Source organism: Globicephala melas, chromosome 14 (assembly GCF_963455315.2).
Source record: "Globicephala melas chromosome 14, mGloMel1.2, whole genome shotgun sequence".
Taxonomy (NCBI): domain Eukaryota; kingdom Metazoa; phylum Chordata; class Mammalia; order Artiodactyla; family Delphinidae; genus Globicephala; species Globicephala melas.
In genome coordinates this window covers 68,436,651-68,459,195 of record NC_083327.1, presented here as the reverse complement: position 1 = coordinate 68,459,195, position 22,545 = coordinate 68,436,651, and the positions used below count along the sequence as shown (strand labels likewise).

The window sequence follows — 22,545 nt, the reverse complement described above, 5'->3', positions numbered from 1 at the left end:
CAATTAACATTTTAATTCTTAAGTACAGGAAGTGAGGTCATTAATTTGGCATGGAATAGATAAAAAAAGAAGAATTTAAGAACATATTTGAGCATGACACTGTGAATAACAATGCTGGCCCAACCTCTACCTGTACAAAAGAAATCAGCCATGTAGATAAAGGCAATGCAGGCACATAAGGAAAACACTATTTGTCAACAAATAACAGAAAACTAAAACTTGCACATAAACAGATAACAAGATAACCGGACAAATATTGTAGGATGGTAGGAAAAAAGTAACTGCATAGCTATGAAAATACTTTCAAAGTTTAAATGTGCTGTGTCAATGAAAAGCATTATTATTTTGAGCAGTGGGATTGATACTCCAATCCATACTCATGCATTTGTGTACCGTCTATTTACATATCCCTCATGGAGTTCCAGTATCATCTGGTTCTGTCAGTGTGGAAAAAATGATTCGAATTAGTAATACTCAGGAACTTTTCTTCCTGACTTTGAGTATGTTAACCTCGGCAAGGACCACTGTTAATGTTAGCTGCCTCCAGGAAAGGAAATGGTATTGGGGAGGAAAGGGAACTCTAAATGCTCACTCTCAATACTTCTCGATTATTCAACGTCTTCAGTGAGCAGTATTTATGTATTTCTTATATAATTTAAAATGTACTTTAAAAATAAACTTTGTTCCTAAGAAGCATCATCATAAATTGGCACTGAATCAAAAACCTACTGTACTTCATGCCTTAAAGACAAGTAGAACTTGAATGCCTAAAAAAAAAAGATACCAGGTCGTTGAAAAGGGAAAAACAATTTTAACCTGTAAATGAATATTTACTGCAATTATCTCTAGGGGAAAAAGTAAAAGTTTTTCTAAGTGAATTGTGAGTAATTAAGTAACAAGCAATTCCTTCAAAGCAAATAAAGGAGCAAAAATGTTCTTTAGAAATAACTATTTCAATAAAGAAGTTGAATTAGGGAATACTGACATCATCAACAATCTTGTAGTTAGGAAACAAAAAATAAATTAAAAATTTGTAATTTACATTCCAAATCTGTTACTGTAATAAAAGCAATCAAAAAAAAAAAACTAAATATCCAGACACAGGTGCTTAAAGTGAGATATTTTTAATGGAAATAAATGTGGCATATGCTCCAACTGGCCACTTTAAGTGCCTGGATTTGCTACATTAGTAACAACCCAGTAAAGCCTAAATCTGGATTACTATCACCACAGGACTCTATTTTGTGTTTTGGAGGAATGTTTGTTCTCTTTAATTTCCATATTAAAATATTGGCATGCATTTAGCTAACGCTAAAATAAATACACTTTTAAGAGTCAAAGGAGATTAACCATTAGATTAATCTTCACCTGTAAATTTCCCGAACCACATTTCAGATTTAAATATGAAAACAAAGCAATGATCTTTGAATCTGATCAAAAAAGAACTGTGAAAAACTCATGAAAAAAGAATAAGTATAATCCAAAAAGTCACAGCTACATGAGCTGTGTGGGAAATACTTAATCCAGCATTGCTCAACCTTGGCACTACTGACATTTGGGCCAGAAAATTCCTCCATTGTGGCAGTTTTCCTGTGCATTCGCTGTAACCTTGGCCTCTACCCACTAAGGTGCCAATAGCACCCTCCCTTCCCCACAGGTATGACAACCAAAAATGTCTCCAAACATTAATAAATGTCCTTCTGGGAGGAAAATGACCCCTGGTTGAGAACCACTGACAATCCAATGCTTGGATCATAACCAAAAATTTTAAATTATGAATAAGGGTAATTTGGGTTTTTAAAGTTGGAAAGAATTTCAGTTGAAGACAGACAAGGGGAAGTGGATCCACTCACAAAATTAAATGAGCCAAAAATACTGAACCACAAAAAAAACCCTCCTCTTCAAAATTAATGGTTTGTTCTAATGAGATCTCACTGTAAAACTGCAGCTTAAACTTAGAGAAAACCACTTCCTTCCACTACCACCACACACACACACACACACACACACACACACACACACACACAGAGCTCTTGCCATCTTTATTCTCCTGGTCATGAACTGGAATTGCCCATTGACTCCTGTGTCAAAGAGCTTCCCTCCAAGTTCAGTGATCACCACACTTGCTGGTCTTTCTGGATCTCTTCACACTGATCTGTATAGTCTACCAGCTTCTACCACATGTTCTCTGATTTTGATTTTTAAAACATAATTTTCATAAATTTTGTCTCATACATATTCATAAATTTAATCTCATATATATTCTCTTGGGATCTAAATCCAAATATATATATATATATGTAAATCTTCAAATCCAAATATATAATATATACATATACACACACATATATATATCCCCAAATCTAAATCTCCTATTACTAACCTCATTTTACTCACTGAAAAATATTATTGAGTGCCTTCTCTGTGCCAGGCACTGTACGAGAAGTATACCCTGGGATACATCTAGTGGAGGAAAAAAACCCACAAAAGACCAAGGTAAAAGGCACTGGGGGGGGGGGGCGGTAGGGAAGAGGGTGCGATTGGTTCATTCTTCATCCAGACCTTTTCTATTAGAAAACCAGGTGATTTGGAAACTTCACTACTTCACTTCTCCATCTTCCTCACAGGTGAAATGTTAAAATTCTGACTATCCCATCTGACGTGGACTTTGACCACTTTCTCCTACATCCTCACATTTATCCTTTCCTCTGGAACTCTCCATCCAGTTGACCTCTACCAAGAAGCCTTTGTGCAAGGCCAAAGGAGATAAATGTGTTCCACAGCACATTACAAGTATGTCTTTGGTTGGGATTTACACATGCCAACTTAAGTACGAAATAAACTTAAGTTTATTTATAAATGGGGCCAGAAAGAATGCAAAATACTCAAATAATAGTTAGTTACTGATAGTTACTATTTTACTCTGTAATTAACTTAAACTCCTAAACACCTTTAGATTTACCTCAAAAGTTCTGAGTTTGGGGGTAATTTCTTCAAGCAAATGCAGATCTTTGGAAACCTTGACCTTTAGTCTGTTCCACTTTCCTTGAACATCATCAAATTCTTGCTTATACAGTTCTTCTACATCTGGAGAAACATTTTTCTCCAAAGCCTTTGTTTCTTCTGCAAGTTTATGCAGTATAGGTTTTTGATTCTCTAGGATTTCATCAACGGCCTGGAAAACAGTTTTCAAGATTAAAAATACACACAATAATTTGTCTGTGCAGATGTAATAATACTGGCTATAAACAGTCAAAGTCACTTTTTTAAAAGAATTTGATCAAAAAAGGATTGTGAAAAACTCATGAAAAAAGAATAAGTGTAATCAAAAAAGTCACAGCTACATGAGTTGTGTGTCGTTTAGACACAATGTATCCTCTGCACTAAAAACCAGCAGAACAACAGGCCCAGTGAGGGCCCAGTGTGCTGGGCTCCATGGTGGATCTGTTGCATCTGACGAAATAGTGCAGAGGCACATATCTTAAATGACCAGGGAAGCATTTTCATTCAATACAGTAAAAGAACAACACAATCGATTGTCTTCATTTCATTAAGGATACTTTATATGGTTGAGAATTTTAAGCTAGTCACAACAGAAGGAGAAAAGATGCTTTTATTCTATTAAAAATATTTAATAACTATCTTTTAGCTGCGGTCCAACATTAGTGATTAACCTTCAAATTATAAGAAATATAAGAAATGTTTGACTAATTTTGACCAAAACTGATATATTTTTTAAATAGCTGAAAAAATATTTCAAAATATGTGATACGAGATATTAGAAATGAGCCTAAACTTCTTAGGTCTATAGGTCTTAGGACCTATAATATATATTACCTTTTCTTCCTGCAGGGCCTTCTCCACCTTTACAAGATCATTCAAGACATTCAAAGACATCTGGGCCTTATTTTCGGAATCATTTAGCAGATCTGTCAGCGTTTTCAATGTTTCCAAATACACACGTCCAGGTCGGCTCTTCAGTTCTGTTTATTGAAAAATACTTACTTTGAGAAAATAATGGCAGGAAACTAATATTGTTATACATACTGTTAATCTTCCTATTTAATAAGTGAATTCTAATACATAAGAAGTTAAACTCTGTAATTAAGATTAAAAAGGGTCTCTGTTAGAGACACAATAAATCACTGCATTGGCATTTCTGAGAGTCATATACTGACTTCATTCCTGCGGATGTTGATGTTTGAAATATTAAGTAACCCACCATCATTTTTCTTCATTTCATCATGATGAAATGACTCTCTGCAGATGGTACTACAATGTTCCTTTTGTCTCATATAATCTCCTTTTCCCCAGCAGCTACACAAAGAATAAAAGGAGACAAAGATCCCCTCAACCAGTCTTCCTCTAAGTTCAGGCGTGTAGACAAACTGCTACCCACAGAGGGGTGGACGTTACGCTGAACACCACAGCCAGGTCGCACAGGTACCCTGAGAAATAACGGCTGCACAAGGCAGCTGGAGTGATGTCTACTTCAGCCACTGATGTCAAATTTACAGACAAGCAACACTTGTGTGGAGAGGAAGCCAGCTCATTTGAAGCACAAAGAGGTGAAACCAAGTAGCAGCAAAAGTCACAACAGCCAAAGGGTGGAAACAACCCAAATGCCCATCTACAAATGAATGGACAAACAAAATATGGTGTATACATACAATGGAATACTACTCAGCCTTAAAAAGGAAGGAAATTCTGACACATGCAACCCACACAAAAGAACTTTGAGGATAAGTGAAAAAAGCCAGTCACAAAAAAACAAAAAATTTTATGATCCCACTTAGGTGAGGTATACAGACTAGTCAAACTCATAGAAACAGAAAGTAGAATGGTGGTTGCCAGGGGCTGGAGGGAGGAAGGAATGAAGAGCTGCTGTTTAACGGGTACAGAGTTTCGGTTTTACAAGACAAAAAAGTTCTGGGGATGGGTTGTACAACGATATGAATATATTTTCCACTACTGAACTCTACACTTTAAAATGGTTAAAATGGTAAATTTTATGTTATGTATATTTTACCACAATTAAAAACAAAAATAAATAAATTTACCAATTGTTTTAAAGTTAAGAAACTGAACATTTAAACTGCTTTGTCAAAAATGAAAGCATGTTTTGTAACAGCAAATTGAAAAGGAGGTACTCTCAAACGCTTCACAGTCTAAGTTAACTGAATTCAATAAACAAAGAGTATGGTGGCCAAATGCCTTTTCAGAAGAAAGGAAACATGATACATTTGCTTACCATGCACATACAGAGTCTTACAAGTCATTACATAACCTACGATTGCTGCAAGGAAGGGTATGGTTAAGTGTGTAGCTGTTTAGCATGTAGTCCCCATAATGTTACATAATACAGCACAATTCCTGACTTAAAAGCCAAGGAGAAAAAAATATAATATATGAGGGATGAGCTTTCAAAACCTTGAACAGTTAACTTTCCCAAACCAGGCTTATTTCAGAAGTAAAAACTCTTGAAAATTTTTCAGACTTTGAAAGAGGAACACGATTTCTTTGAAAAGAGGAGATGGCATTGCTAAAACTTTAACCATTTTGAGCAAACAGAAGCAAGTGATCATTCTTTTTAGGCCTGCTAGTAATGATTATCAGCTGGCCTCCTTCAGTGAAAAGGAGAAACAACATCCCTAAAAAAACTCTTTAAAAATCATCATGTTCTATTAACCCAATTTTAACAGCACATGAAAGCTGTCTGCATTTTTACAAACAAGGGTGAATCTAGGAAACAGTCTGAGCGTACTTTAAGAACTGGAACAGGACCAGGCACAGAGGAAAACAGAGTGAGGCTGGTGCAAAACAAGCAAGTGTACTGAAGGTCTAAATATTGGGAGTAATTTTTAAGCTAAGGCAAACTGAGAAAGGAGATGGTGGACTTGTCTAATAAAAAAACGCAACAGAATGGGTCTACCATTCTCGAGCTGTTGGTGACGCTCCTCTAAATCCTGTTGCACAGCTTGGTAACGGCCCACAAAGCTCTCAAAATCCCGCTGCACAAAATCCGGGGCAGAAGGCTGAGACTTCAGGGCTGAGCAGCTTGCACGCAGCATTTCAATTTTGGGGTGGTGGCTACGGAGGTCTGTTAATTCTTGCTATGAAGAGAAAATATGACCACATGATTCGCTGAAGATGAACATCCTCACAGAAAGTTAATCAGAGCAGAATTAACCTAAAGTTCATGATACAAGGAGCATCTTCTTTAAATACAGGACTGGACATAGAAATCTGTCATGTTCTGGATGGTTGTGTCTTTACCTGACAGGAATCCTTCAAGCTTGGCAAGGACTGCTGGGGAGATTCTGAAAAGGGCGTGTGTTTTACCCACTCCTCTTTTGTCTTTATGGTCTTTTCAAGCTCATCAAGGTGCTTAAAAAAAGCATTTATATCTTCCTGTAGCCGAATCTTTCTTGCTAGATCTTCCAAATGCTGGGATATATTCTTCCATTCTGATAATATCTTCTCCAGAACGTTTTTTATATCTTCAGTAGGAAGACCTTCTACGCAGACATGAAAAATAAGCAGACACTTCATAAATTATTACAAAACTTGTTTTGGATTTATTACAAACATTCTAACCTATTCAAAATAATGAGGCAACGTCATACATAGTGATCACTCCCTCAAGTCCCTTTTAACACAACAACATTGTAATGATGCACTTAAAAATAACTACGTTTAATTCCTTGATAAAAACGGGAGAGGGGGAGCTTAAAATAGCAGGTCAGGAGGGGGATGGCCAACACAAAAAGCACATCAGTCGAGTGTCAGCCACTGCCTTTTCTACAGAACGTGTGTCTCCATACTTGGCAACCGACTGTTCTACTAGTTTCCAGTCTGAGCACGAGAAATAAAATGAACTGTCTGGACTTGTCTGGGGCTCTGACGTCAGAAGGTAGACCCTCTGTCATCAAGAAAAACAGCTTGGCTAGAAAAAGGAGGAGGCAGCTTGAGACCTGTGATCAAACCACAGGTCATAGGAATTGCAAAACGAATGGCTGGAACTCCTAGTGCTGGGAGCAATCTGGTGAGTGCAGGAATACTACACCAGTAGCTAGGCCCAAGAAGAATCAGCAAGCCTACTGGGAATGCTACACACAGACCAGTAAATGCCAAAAGATCAATGCAGTGCTAAGATTACCTACTTTAGAAACACACCAGGAAGCAAAATGCCATTATGTTTATTACTGTCATCTCATAATTTTGTCTCATATTTTTGAGAGGCAGAGAATGTTCATAGAAATAAGTTACATATAATAATAGGTTTTATCATAGTCCTTCTCTTAATATAAAATACCATTGAATCATTGAAAATTACTATGAAAAGGTATGGGAAATCTACAAAGGAATCGATGTCCTGAGGAAAGCATGCACGTTGAAAAAATGGGTTTAACATCTTTATTATTAGAGCAGAAGCAATAAAACTTTGTAAATATATGTAATCAAAATCCAGGGTAACGAGAGCTCTAAAGGGAAAAAAAAGGCATGTAAAACAAAAGGTCACTTAGGATCCACAGATGATGCAAATTTTGAAAATTTCTGTAACACACTGTATCCACTGAAAATTAGAAATGCAAACGTGACATTACATAATCTGAATATATCACCCATGTCAATTGCTGAAGTAAACTGTCCACCATCACACAAGTAATAGAATATTACACCTAGGCAAAACATTCACACCACAGTCCAAGTTCAATTATCCCTGTTAATGGAGATCATAAACTAACTAAATTACCACTTTCCTTTTTTTTTTTAATTAACTAATTTATTTATTTATTTATTTTTGGCTGCGTTGGGTCTTTGTTGCTGCGCATGGGCTTTCTCTAGTTGTGGCGGGCGGGGGCTACTCTTCCTTGCAGTGTGCAGGCTTCTCATTGCGGTGGCTTCTCTTGTTGCACAGCACGGGCTCTAGACGCGTGGGCTTCAGTAGTTGTGGCACGTAGGCTCAGTAGTTGTGGTGCACGGGCTCTAGAGCACAGGCTCAGTAGTTGCGGCGCCTGGGCTTAGTTGCTCCGCAGCATGGGGGATCTTCCCGGACCAGGGCTCGAACCCGTGTCCCCTGCATTGGCAGGCAGATTCTTAAGCACTGCACCACCAGGGAAGTCCTAAATTACCACTTTTCTGTCAATCTGAGCAATGGAGATCTAGGCTGTGCGCCTGCCAGGTCATTTCTATTTTAAGTGGGCAAAGGAATAGTGTCAGCCACTTCATTTACATGGCAGGACAATTTATGATTAACAAGAAAGAAAATTAAGCTGGCAAATAAAATTTTGAGATGGAAAATTATCACCACTAATCCAGGAAATCGGTAAGAGGTACTCATTTTAGGTACTAGGGAAGCTGAAGAAACTTCTTCCATAGTTTTTTTTAATTCACTGACAATATTTCAGTATCCATTTACCCTTTCAAACCAATTCTCAAAATTTAAATCTCCCTCCTCTAAGCTTGATATAGTTTGGACCAGTGGCAAGTAATAAATAAAGCACAATTTACATCTTCAAAAAGGAAAACTGTATATTGTCTTTTAAAATAATTGTTTTATTCCCAGAGATCCAAAGTTGTAGCTGTTTCTACAGGACATCCAACTCTTAGATGACTAATCAAAAGCCAAAATCAATATCCCATCCTTTTATTAATTTTCTAGAAGGGATAACGTATAACATATTCCTGTCACTCTCACTTGACTTTAGCTTTTCAATCTATCACTATTAAAATCAAGGGAAATGTTTACAAAACATAGGATCATCATCAAATTCCATAGGCTTATATGTTGATATACTGGGAATTCTTTTTGGAGGGAGGTGGTAAAAGAAAATTTTACTTCGGCAGCATTGGGGAAATGTAGTTACCTTAAGGTAAATTCATTGAGATTATTTGAATTTTTTTTTTTTTTTTTGCGGTACGCGGGCCTCTCACTGTTGTGGCCTCTCCCCTTGCGGAGCACAGGCTCCGGACGTGCAGGCTCAGCGGCCATGGCTAACAGGCCCAGCCGCTCCGCGGCATGTGGGATCTTCCCGGACCGGGGCACGAACCCGTGTCCCCTGAATCGGCAGGCGGACTCTCAACCACTGCGCCACCAGGAAAGCCCGATAAGGTGTTATTTATATTTGAAATTTTTACCTGCATTAAAGAACTTTTTTTCCCCCACAGACCCAGTGGCTCAGGGGAATGTAAAGATTAATATTTTTGCCAAGCAGTTTTACATATGATTCTTTTTCTCACCTTGCTTTGAAAGGCTTTTCTTATAAACCCTATTCCTTACTCCAACAATAAGTGCTTTGGAGGTCTGCTGAAACTCTCCTTGACAAAAGCCACAGACACCCACGGCAGAATTAGGAATATTAGTTTGACGAGAATCTTCTAAAATGTAGCTTTTAATCTTTATATTTTTTGACTTTTTATTATAGAAAATGGAAATATATACAAATAAATAGAACAGTAGAATGAACGTCCTGTACCAATTACCCAGCTTCAGTAATTAATGACATTCTACCATTCTTGAATTATCTATATACCCTACTCACTCCTCACCCATTTAATCATTATTATTATTTTCACATTTCTTAAAGTAAAATTTACTTACATTGAAATACATGAACTGTGCTGTTCTGAGAAACCTACACACACTTATCAATACATAGAATATTTCCACCTCTCCAGAAAGTTTCCTAGAGTCCCTAATGGATCAATCACCCTCCTCCGACCCAGAAAACCACATTTTAAAAAAAGCTTGGATTATTTTTCCCTCTGCCTTTTGAAAAATATGTTGATTTATTTTGTGTATATACTGAGGTCACACACACACACATACACAAAAGTATGTATATGCCCAGTATATGTTCATTTATTTAGAAATTATGGAAATGTACCACTGTCATAGATCAATGTACCACTGTCATAGATCATTTGTACAGCTTAATTTCTTCCTTCCCTCCTCCCTCTCTCCCTCCCACCCTTTCTTCCCTTCCTCCTTCTTTCCTTCCAAACAGAATAGTATTTTCATTCCAACTCCATCCTAGCTAGGTGTCTTACTACTGGGTGTGGACACCCCATTTGGAGATTACTTTTTCAAGTATTTATTTGAAGGGACCTAGAGACAGAGCGAGAATATGATTTCCCTTGAGATACTTCAATAATTACAATAAATTGTGTGTTAAATTTATGTTAGTTACAATCATAGATTCTTCACTTCTACATCGACACTGTAGCTTGGAAACCAGACTTTATCTGGGTGATGTGGGGTAATTTCATGAGTCTATGAACTGAATTAAATTCATGTCTGTGTCAGCTTTTAGTGGGTGTGGCAGAATCAGAGTGCAGAGATTCATTTATTTAAAAAAATCTGTTATTAAAAATTTTTAGGATGGGGTGGGAAGCTTAGAATTGGGGACACTGGTCTGAATAGGGTCTGTATGTTCAGTTTAATTTTCTCATTTTGGGGGAGTGTCTGCCTTTTGTTAATGAGAGTAAAAGTGGTTTTTAACATTTCCCACTGTCATTCCACTTTATCCATTATTCTAATTTTACAGTACTGTATTTTACTTCTCTACATGTGGTTAGCAGTAATCCTACTGCTGCTTTAAAACCAGAAATGTTGAACCGAAATGAAAGCACAACTGGGTGATTCTCCCGGCCTTTCCTTCTTTTCAATACATTTGAAATAAATCCTAGGCCATGGATAATTAATGTAGAAGAAGTTTCTTTACACAGTGTAATTTGCCCAGAGTCTGCTTATGTAAGGATGCAGATATATGATTCAGTTCAGTTAGAAAAGCACATCAAATTCTTCAGTAAAACAGATGTTTGAATAATTACATCACTGGTTTTCTCAAACTAGTTTCATCAAAAAATTCCAGCACGGTGAAGTCTGGTAGGACCTTTCTACCTAATGCATGAGAATTAAGTTCTGTGAGTTCTGTTGTAGCACAGAAATGTTTATAAAAAATGAACTTATCTGTTTTCATTTGACTTTCACGACTGCTGTACCAAACCTGGTTTCCTTGGTTTAGCTTATTTTGTTCCTAAAGATCATCAACTACTATAACAGAGTAATGGGTCACTTGGATGATGTAGCTTTAAGAATTGACTCCCACATGTCTGGCAAAGTATTGATATAAAAAAAAAAAAAAAAAATCAAGGTTCTCACCTTTTCCCATTTGCTCCAAAAGGATTTGTCCGGTTTGGTTTAATTCATCGAGTCTGGAACTTCTTTCCATCTGTTCCTTTTCTAATCCCTGAAAATAAAGTCCCAATATAAGAATAGTACAGACTTTCTTCTCAATATAGTATTAATGCTTACTGAAGTTTTTATATTTAATGTCCCTCCCACACTCTCTTAGGTGGGAGTTACAAAGTTTACCTAAGAAAATACCAAGATAAAGCTATGCCATTTCAAGCTACCCTCCAGAACGCTAGAGATGATTAAATTTCAAAAGGTAAATTCAAACAAACAATATAAAATTTTGGTTTCCTTAAAAATGCTCTACATCAAAACAAAAATCTTTAAAAGTCTTTACTGAATTTGTTACAATACCGCCCCTGTTTTATGTTTCGGTTTTTTGGCCGCAAGGCATGTGGGATCTTAGCTCCCCGACCAGGGATCGAACCCACACCTTCTGCATTGGAAGGCGAAGTCCTAACCACTGGACTGCCAGGGAAGTCCCTGGTTTCTTTTATAAGAAGAAAAAATTTTACACTACATACATGAGTTCCTATCAGGAGGAGGTAATTAAAATTAGTATTTTAGATCCAGAATATTTATTCACATACATGGCCTCACTATACTCCACACCATAAAAATAACAGTTTGACTGAAATGAACTGAATGAACTATGAAGACAGAGATCACCAAACAAAAATAAATTAATTAATACGAAAGACAGAAATAATTTGAGCCCAATATCATTTGTTGGTGTTACACTAAGCATAGGGTCTAACACAAACTTCAACTACCAGCATAATTCATACATAAATTTTTAACAATAACAATATGCTTTAGGACCCAAAGCAAAGTATTTTATCCTTTATATTCAAAGAATGGCTCTTAATTTTAATATTTATGTCTCTAAGATTTTATATTCTCAATGTCCCTATATCTGAGAGACAGGGGAAGACAAGATCTTCCAGAATTAGTTAGAAAGGGCTGAGCAAAACCATGGACACACATACACACATATGTGTTGTATACACAGTCACTATTTGAAATTTCTGCATTTGATAATTATCTAGCCACTCAAATAGTGTCCAAAATAGCACAATCAAAGCATCCAGGCAACCCACATTACTTCAACCAGACAACCTAGAGAAGAATCCCACTTCTAGGGTCTACGAATGTAAGCACTATCAAATAAATTTAACTCTCCTATTTTGATCCACACAAACCCTAATGTGACCAAGTAAAACAACCATTTTTATAGTCAAAGATCAAGAAAGAACAAGAGATTCTACGAAACACCACTAATCTTTGTTAAACTAACTATCAATGTAAAAAGTCACTGTCAAACTGGAGAAAAATTATTACCTGTTTTTTGCAATTAATACAAACTGATTTTTGGCTACTTTTTTTATGATGGTGGTCGATTAGACTACGGATTCTCCACCCAGGTATTGCATCAGTTGGAACAAGTTATTCTTTCACTAAAATAAAATTAAGTTGATACTTCCCAAATTTGCAAGAAAAATTAGCGATTAAAGCAATGGTTAAATTTTCTTTATTGTACATTTTTCTCAGATCTTTGGCATCTACTACTTCTTGTCTAAAACAACAAAATAAACGAACTTATAAATAAAGGTAAAACACAGGAACTGCCAATCATGCCTTACATAAACATACACAATTGTTACTTTTATCCCCTCAAATATTATAGTAACAATTTCTGGAAGTAAAATTGTTCCTAGATCACAGGATGGAATTTAATTTATCAGTGTTTTGTGGGACTTGTTCCATAAAGATCACTGTAGCTTCCAAATTCTCTGCCACTTTACTGCCTTTGAGAATTGGGTTGTTGAATGATCATTAATATCATCTACCAGTCTTTCAGAAGGATATGAAATGATAGAACATAGTCCTCATGCCTGGCTCTCTTGATCCCCTGGGCAGGGGGCTCTGATAACAGTGCTTCCACATTCCCCCTGTCCAGAGTCATCATGGTCTCCTTCCATAAACCAAGAACTTTATAGAGTGCTGAAAATACAGGTTTCAAGGGAAAATCGTCCACACTTTCTAAGCAGTGGCAGCAGGCATATAAACAAATAATGACATAAATGCAATAAGGGCTTTCACAGAGGTATGGCCAAAGCAATATGGAATCTGCCTAATGAGGCTAAAGGAGGCTTTCTGAAGTAGGAGGCATTTCAGCCACACAGCAAAGGCTTAATAAAGGGCTATTCGGAGCCCGGAAAGCCACACGTGGGGAAGGCAGGATATTGAGAAAAGCGTAGGAGTCAGGAGGGCTGGAGCTCTGACGAGTGAATGAGAGGTGCTGAGTTTCTGCTTAGAGGTAGGGAAGAGAGCTGTCTGGAAGTGCCTTGTAAGGGCACTGTGGCCTTTACATTTTATCCCCACAGCAATGGCAAGTCATTAATTAATTGCAAGCGCTGGAGCTGTATAATCAAATTTATATCTTAGAACTCATCAAGAGTGAGATGATATTATTAGTAACAATAACATTAAATAATAACAGTAATTTCATAAATGTGTGTTTTAATGAGAATTATTTTAATTGTTCACCGTTAAGTAAAATGTTGGCTGATGGTTTGAACTGGACATCTTAAAGCTATGTTAAGAAGATGTACTACTATTGAGATGATTATCTTTTAAAATTTATTTGATTTGAATTTAAACCTACTGATGCTGTATATTAATAGATTTTCTAATTTTAGACTATTTGTGGATTCCTATAAAAAAACATACTGTTTGGTTATAGGTAAACGATTGCCTTTTCCTATATTATTGAGTTCTAGTTGCTAGCATTTTAATTTTAAAACAATATCCTTTTTAAATGACATGTAAAAAGGGAAGGTAAACAGTGGCAAATGCTGCAAAGAAAGGAAGTCTGATGAGAATAGAAATCTATCCTTTGGATTTTGAAAGCAGTCGTCAATGGTGACGCCTAAATAAGAACAGTTACAGTGGAATGATAAGGCAAACATCAGTCTCAGCTTCTCACCCAAACATTCAAAGTCGGCCAGGGTCTGGTCCTAAACCACCTCTCCAGCCTTAACTCTCTACTGCTTTTACACATACGCCTAGCACAAAGCAAAACGAATTATTTGTTCCAAGAATCACAACACGCTTGCCCCCCTCTGAGCCTCTGCTCATGGGCGCCACCTGCCTGGTGTGCCCTTCTGACCAGCTCCAAGCCCCCTCCTTCAGTGTCACTTTGCCTTCTGGACTTCACCAGTGTATAGAGACAGCTGCAAGCCTGGCCTCCTCTCAATTCCCTCAGTACCTACCACTTTCTAACTCACATCACTGATATCTACACATACGTCTTATTTTTAAACATTCTCCAAACTCTTTATAAACGCCATTGCTGATGTAGATGGTGATACAGACTTGCTCTAGGTGCCTAAATAATTCATGCAAGGATGTACAGAGACTTAATGAACCCCAAAGACATAAATCACTGCAATCTCCTGTTGCAATTTACAGTAACACACATGCGGTACAAAGTAGCAGAGCTACAATCCCATACATTTTATAGTGTTTATTTGTTTTAAATACGTCTCTCCTCTAAAAAGAATGTTTATAGAAGAAATCTTGGGATTTGAAACAGTTTCTTGCATTCGGAAGGCAAAACATTTTCAGCATACACACATGTACTATTAGGTACCAGATTAAGATAGATCTAATGAAGCTAAAATTAGTAATGACAACTGGATCACCTTAGCAAGTGTCCCTTCCTGCACATCTCAATTAACCGGTTAAGGAAGGAGGAAAAAAAACTTCTCCTCAACGGACGACGGGAAGATGGCGGAAGAGTAAGACGCGGAGATCACCTTCCTCCCCACAGATACACCAGAAATACATCTACACGTGTAACAACTCCTACAGAACACCGACTGAACGCTGGCAGAAGACCTCAGACCACCCAAAAGGCAAGAAACCCCCCACGTACCTGGGTAGGGCAAAAGAAAAATAGAAAGAACAGCGACAAAAGGATAGGGACAGGACCTGCACCAGTGGGAGGGAGCTGTGAAGGAGGAAAGGCTTCCACACACTGGGAAGCCCCTTCGCGGGCGGAGACTGCGGGTGGCGGAGGGGGGGAGCTTCGGAGCCGCGGAGGAGAGCGCAGCAACAGGCGTGCGGAAGGCAAAGCAGAGAGATTCCAGCACAGAGGATCAGTGCCGACCGGCACTCACCAGCCCAAGAGGCTTGTCTGCTAACCCGCTCGGGCGGGCGGGGCTGGGAGCTGAGGCTCGGGCTTCGGTTGGAGCGCAGGGAGAGGACTGGGGTTGGCGGCGTGAACACAGCCTGCAGGGGGTTAGTGCACCACGGCTGGCCGGAAGGGAATCCGGGGAAAAGTCTGGACCCGCCGAAAAGGCAAGAGGCTTTTTCTTCCCTCTTTTTTTCCTGGTGCGCAAGGAGAGGGGATTAAGAGCGCCGCTTAAAGGAGCTCCAGAGACGGGCGCGAACCGCGGCTAAAAGCGCGGACCCCAGAGACGGGCATGAGACGCTAAGGCTGCTGCTGCCGCCACCAAGAAGCCTGTGTGCGAGCACAGGTCACTATCCACACCGCCCCTCCTGGTAGGCTGTGCAGCCCGCCACTGCCAGGGTCCCGGGATCTAGGGACAACTTCCCCGGGAGAACGCACGGCGCGCCTCAGGCTGGTGCAACGTCACGCCGGCCTCTGCCGCTGCAGGCCCGCCCCGCATCCGTGCCCCTCCCTCCCCCCCCCCCCCCCGCCCCGGCCTGAGTGAGCCACAGCCCCCGAAGCACCGATTCCTTTAACCCCGTCCTGTCTGAGCGAAGAACAGACGCCTTTGGCAGAGGCGGGGCCAAATCCAAAGCTGAGCCCGGGGAGCTGTGAGAACAAAGAAGAGAAAGGGAAATCCCTCCCAGCAGCCTCAGAAGCAGCGGATTAAAGCTCTACAATCAACTTGATGTACCTGTATTTGTGGAATACATGAAAAGACAACAAATTATCCCAAACTGAGGAAGTAGACTTTGGAGAGCAAGGTTTATGATTTTATTCCCCTTTTCCTCTTTTTGTGAGTGTGTATGTGTATGCTTCTGTGTGAGATTTTGTCCGTATAGCTTTGCTTCCACCATTTGTCCTAGGGTTCTATCCGTCCGTTTTTTTGGTTGGTTTTTTCTTTTTTAAAAAAATTTTTTTTCTTAATAATTATTTTTTATTTTAATAACTATTTTATTTTATCTTACTTTATTTTATCTTCTTTCCTTCCTTCCCTCCTTCCTTCCTTCCTCCCTCCCTCCCTCCCACCCTCCCTCCTTTCTTTCTTTCTTTCTTTCTTTCTTTCTTTCTTTCTTTCTTTCTTTCTTTCTTTCTTTCTTTCTTTCTTTCTTTCTTTCTTTCTTTCTTTCCTACTTCTTCTCCCTTTTATTCTGAGCCGTATGGATGAAAGGCTCTTGGTGCTACAGCCAGGAGTCAATGCTGTGCCTCTGAGGTGGGAGAGCCAACTTCAGGACACTGGTCCACAAGAGACCTCCCAGCTCCACATAATATCAAACAGCAAAAATCTCCTACAGATCTCCATCTCAACACCAGCACCCAGCTTCACTCAACGACCAGCAAGCTACACGGCTGGACATCCTATGCCAAACAACTAGCAATACAGGAACACAACCCCACCCATTAGCAGAGAGGCTACCTAAAATCATAATAAGTCCACAGATACCCAAAAACACACCACCAGACGTGGACCTACCCACCAGAAAGACAAGATCCACCCTCATCCACCAGAACACAGGCACTAGTTGCCTCCACCAGGAAGCCTACACAACCCACTGAAACAACTTCAGCTACTGGGGACAGACACCAAAAACAATGGGAACTACGAACCTGCAGCCTGCAAAAAGGAGACCCCAAACACAGTAAGATAAGCAAAATGAGAAGACAGAAAAACACACAGCAGATGAAGGAGCAAGATAAAAACCCACCAGACCTAACAAATGAAGAGGAAATAGGCAGTCTACCTGAAAAAGAATTCAGAATAATGAGAGTAAAGATGATCCAAAATCTTGGAAATAGAACAGACAAAATGCAAGAAACATTTAACAAGGACCTAGAAGAACTAAAGATGAAACAAGCAACGATGAACAACACAATAAATGAAATTAAAAATACTCCAGATGGGATCAATGGCAGAATAACTGAGGGAGAAGAACGGATAAGTGACCTGGAAGATAAAATAGTGGAAATAACTACTGCAGAGCAGAGTAAAGAAAAAAGAATGAAAAGAACTGAGGACAGTCTCAGAGACCTCCGGGACAACATTAAATGCACCAACATTCGAATTATACGGGTTCCAGAAGAGAAAGAGAAAAAGAAAGGGACTGAGAAAATATTTGAAGAGATTATAGTTGAAAACTTCCCTAATATGGGAAAGGAGATAGTCAATCAAGTCCAGGAAGCACAGAGAGTCCCATATAGGATAAATCCAAGGAGAAATACGCCAAAACACATATTAATCAAACTGTCAAAAATGAAATACAAAGAAAACATATTAAAAGCAGCAAGGGAAAAACAACAAATAACACACAAGGGAATCCCCATTAGGTTAACAGCTGATCTTTCAGCAGAAACTCTGCAAGCCAGAAGGGACTGGCAAGACATATTTAAAGTGATGAAGGAGAAAAACCTGCAACCAAGATTACTCTACCCAGCAAGAATCTCATTCAGATTTGACGGAGAAATTAAAACCTTTACAGACAAGCAAAAGCTGAGACAGTTCAGCACCACCAAACCAGCTTTACATCAATGCTAAAGGAACTTCTCTAGGCAAGAAACACAAGAGAAGGAAAGGCCTACAATAACGAACCCAAAACAATTAAGAAAAAGGGAATAGGAACATACATATCGATAATTACCTTAAATGTAAATGGACTAAGTGCTCCCACCAAAAGACACAGATTGGCTGAATGGATACAAAAAAAAGACCCATATATATGCTGTCTACAAGAGACCCACTTCAGACCTAGAGACACATACAGACTGAAAGTGAGGGGATGGAAAAGGATATTCCATGCAAATGGAAACCAAAAGAAAGCTGGAGTAGCAATTCTCATATCAGACAAAATAGACTTTAAAATAAAGACTATTAGAAGAGACAAAGAAGGACACTACATAATGATCAAGGGATCAATCCAAGAAGAAGATATAACAACTGTAAATATTTATGCACCCAACATAGGAGCACCTCAATACATAAGGCAAATACTAACAGCCATAAAAGGGGAAATCGACAGTAACACAATCATAGTAGGGGACTTTAACACCCCACTTTCACCAATGGACAGATCATACAAAATGAAAATAAATAAGGAAACACAAGCTTTAAATGATACATTAAACAAGATGGACTTAATTGATATTTAGGACATTCCACCCAAAAACAACAGAATACACATTTGTCTCAAGTGCTGATGGAACATTCTCCAGGATGGATCATGTCTTGGGTCACAAATCAAGCCTTGGTAAATTTAAGAAAATTGAAATTGTATCAAGTATCTTTTCCGACCACAACGCTATGAGACTAGATATCAATTACAGGAAAAGAGCTGTAAAAAATACAAACACATGGAGGCTAAACAATACACTGCTTAATAACGAAGTGATCACTGAAGAAATAAAAGAGGAAATTAAAAAATACCTAGAAACAAATGACAATGGAGACACGATGACCCAAAACCAATGGGATGCAGAAAAAGCAGTCCTAAGAGGGAAGTTTATAGCAATACAATCCTACCTTAAGAAACAGGAAACATCTCGAATAAACAACCTAACCTTGCACCTAAAGCAATTAGAGAAAGAACAAAAAAACCCCAAAGTTAGCAGAAGGAAAGAAATCATAAAAATCAGATCAGAAATAAATGAAAAAGAAATGAAGGAAATGATAGCAAAGATCAATAAAACTAAAACCTGGTTCTTTGAGAAGATAAACAAAATTGATAAACCATTAGCCAGACTCATCAAGAAAAAAAGGGAGAAGACTCAAATCAATAGAATTAGAAATGAAAAAGGAGAAGTAACAACTGACACTGCAGAAATACAAAAGATCATGAGAGATTACTACAAGCAACTCTATGCCAATAAAATAGACAACCTGGAAGAAATGGACAAATTCTTAGAAATGGACAACGTGCCAAGACTGAATCAGGAAGAAATGGAAAATATGAACAGACCAATCACAAGCACTGAAATTGAAACTGTGATTAAAAATCTTTCAACAAACAAAAGCCCAGGACCAGATGGCTTCACAGGCGACTTCTATCAAACATTTAGAGAAGAGCTAACACCTATCCTTCTCAAACTCTTCTAAAATATAGCAGAGGGAGGAACACTCCCAAACTCATTCTACGAGGCCACCATCACCTTGATACCAAAAGCAGACAAGGATGTCACAAAGAAAGAAAACTACAGGCCAATATCACTGATGAACATAGATGCAAAAATCCTCAACAAAATACTAGCAAACAGAATCCAACAGCACATTAAAAGGATCATACAAATAATCAAGTGGGGTTTATTCCAGGAATGCAAGGATTCTTTAATATATGCAAATCAATCAATGTGATAAACCATATTAACAAATTGAAGGAGAAAAACCATATGATCATCTCAATAGATGCAGAGAAAGCTTTTGACAAAATTCAACACCCATTTATGATAAAAACCCTGCAGAAAGTAGGCACAGAGGGAACTTTCCTCAACATAATAAAGGCCATATATGACAAACCCACAGCCAACGTCGTCCTTAATGGTGAAAAACCGAAAGCATTTCCACTAAGATCCAGAACAAGACAACGTTGCCCACTCTCACCACTCTTATTCAACATAGTTTTGGAAGTTTTAGCCACAGCAATCAGAGAAGAAAAGGAAATAAAAGGAATCCAAATCGGAAAAGAAGAAGTAAAGCTGTCACTGTTTGCAGATGACATGATACTATACATAGAGAATCCTAAAGATGCTACCAGAAAACTACTAGAGCTAATCAATGAATTTAGTAAAGTAGCAGGATACAAAATTAATGCACAGAAATCTCTGGCATTCCTACACACTAATGATGAAACATCTGAAAGTGAAATCAAGAAAACACTCCCATTTACCATTGCAAAAAAAAGAATAAAATACCTAGGAATAAACCTACCTAAGGAGACAAAAGACCTGTATGCAGAAAATTATAAGACACTGATGAAAGAAATTAAAGATGATACAAACAGATGGAGAGGTATACCATGTTCTTGTATTGGAAGAATCAACATTACGAAAATGACTCTACTACCCAAAGCAATCTACAGATTCAATGCAATCCCTATCAAACAACTACTGGCATTTTTCACAGAACTAGAACAAAAAATTTCACAATTTGTATGGAAACACAAAAGGCCCCGAATAGCCAAAGCAATCTTGAGAACGAAAAACGGAGCTGGAGGAATCAGGCTCCCTGACTTCAGACTATACTACAAAGCTACAGTAATCAAGACAGTATGGTACTGGAACAAAAACAGAAATATAGATCAATGCAACAGGATAGAAAGCCCAGAGATAAACCCATGCACATATGGTCACCATATCTTTGATAAAGGAGGCAGGAATGTACAATGGAGAAAGGACAGCCTCTTCAGTAAGTGGTGCTGGGAAAACTGGACAGGCACATGTAAAAGTATGAGATTAGATCACTCCCTAACACCACACACAAAAATAAGCTCAAAATGGATTAAAGACCTAAATGTAAGGCCGAAACTATCAAACTCTTAGAGGAAAACATAGGCAGAACACTCTACGACATAAATCACAGCAAGATACTTTTTGACCCACCTCCTAGAGAAATGGAAATAAGAACAAAAACAAATGGGACCTAATGAAACTTCAAAGCTTTTGGACAGCAAAGGAAAACATAAACAAGACCAAAAGACAACCCTCAGAATGAGAGAAAATATTTGCAAATGAAGCAACTGACAAAGGATTAATCTCCAAAATTTATAAGCAGTTCACACAGCTCAATAACAAAAAAACAAACAACGCAATCCAAAAATGGGCAGAAGACCTAAATAGACATTTCTCCAAAGAAGATATACAGACTGCCAACAAACACATGAAAGAATGCTCAACATCACTAATCATTAGAGAAATTCAAATCAAAACTACAATGAGATACCATCTCACACCAGTCAGAATGGTCATCATCAAAAAATCTAGAAACAATAAATGCTGGAGAGGGTGTGGAGAAAAGGGAACACTCTTGCACTGCTGGTAGGAATGTGAATTGGTACAGCCACTATGGAGAACAGTATGGAGGTTCCTTAAAAAACTACAAATAGAACAACCATATGACCCAGCAATCCCACTACTGGGCATATACTCTGAGAAAACCATCATTCAAAAAGAGTCATGTACCAAAATGTTCATTGCAGCTCTATTTACAATAGCCTGGAGATGGAAGCAACCTAAGTGTCCATCATCGGATGAATGGATAAAGAAGATGTGGCACATATGTACAATGGAATAATACTCAGCCATCAAAAGAAAGGAAATTGAGCTATTTGTAATGAGGTGGATGGACCTAGAGTCTGTCATATAGAGTGAAGTAAGTCAGAAAGAGAAAGACAAATACTGTATGCTAACACATATATATGGAATTTAAGAATAGAAAAATGTCATGAAGAACCTAGGGGTAAGACAGCAGTATAGACACAGACCTACTAGAGAATGGACTTGAGGATATGGCGAGGGGGAAGGGTAAGCTGTGACAAAGCGAGAGAGTGGCGTGTACACATATACACTACCAAACGTAAAATAGATAGCTAGTGGGAAGCAGCCGCATAGCACAGGGAGATCAGCTCGGTGCTTTGTGACCACCTAGAGGGGTGGGATAGGGAGGGTGGGAGGGAGGGAGATGCAAGAGGGAAGAGATATGGGAACATATGTATATGTATGACTGATTCACTTTGTTATAAAGCAGAAACTAACACACCATTGTAAAGCAATTATACTCCAATAAAGATGTAAAAAAAAAAAAAAGATTTAAGCTACAAGGATATATTGGACAGCAGAGGGAAGTATAGCCATTATTTTATAACAACTTTAAATAGAGTATAATCTATAAAAATATTGAATCACGATGCTGTACACCTGTAACTAATAAAATATTGTATATCAACTATCCTTCAAATTAAAAAAACAAAAACAAAACTCCTCCTCCACACAGGGATCTGATGCCAGCCAGCTTGCATAGATTCAAAATGTACTACGGGCTTTCCTGGTGGCGTAGTGGTTGAGAGTCCGCCTGCCGATGCATGAGACATGGGTTAATGCGCCGGTCCAAGAAGATCCCACATGC

At 38.4% G+C, this 22,545-nt stretch overlaps 1 protein-coding gene across 2 annotated transcripts in view; it reads right to left on the bottom strand.

The window, feature by feature from the left end:
• The window catches only part of UTRN (utrophin), a 490,808-nt gene that overhangs the window by 332,539 nt on the left and 135,724 nt on the right, over positions 1-22,545 (bottom strand). For both annotated transcript variants that reach the window (XM_060283969.2, XM_060283970.2), the window contains 5 exons: positions 11,168-11,255; positions 6,277-6,518; positions 5,933-6,113; positions 3,838-3,983; positions 2,963-3,175 (listed from right to left, as the gene is read on the bottom strand). In XM_060283969.2, the coding sequence (XP_060139952.1) occupies positions 2,963-3,175; positions 3,838-3,983; positions 5,933-6,113; positions 6,277-6,518; positions 11,168-11,255 (870 nt within the window). The remainder of the gene's footprint in view (positions 1-2,962; positions 3,176-3,837; positions 3,984-5,932; positions 6,114-6,276; positions 6,519-11,167; positions 11,256-22,545) is intronic.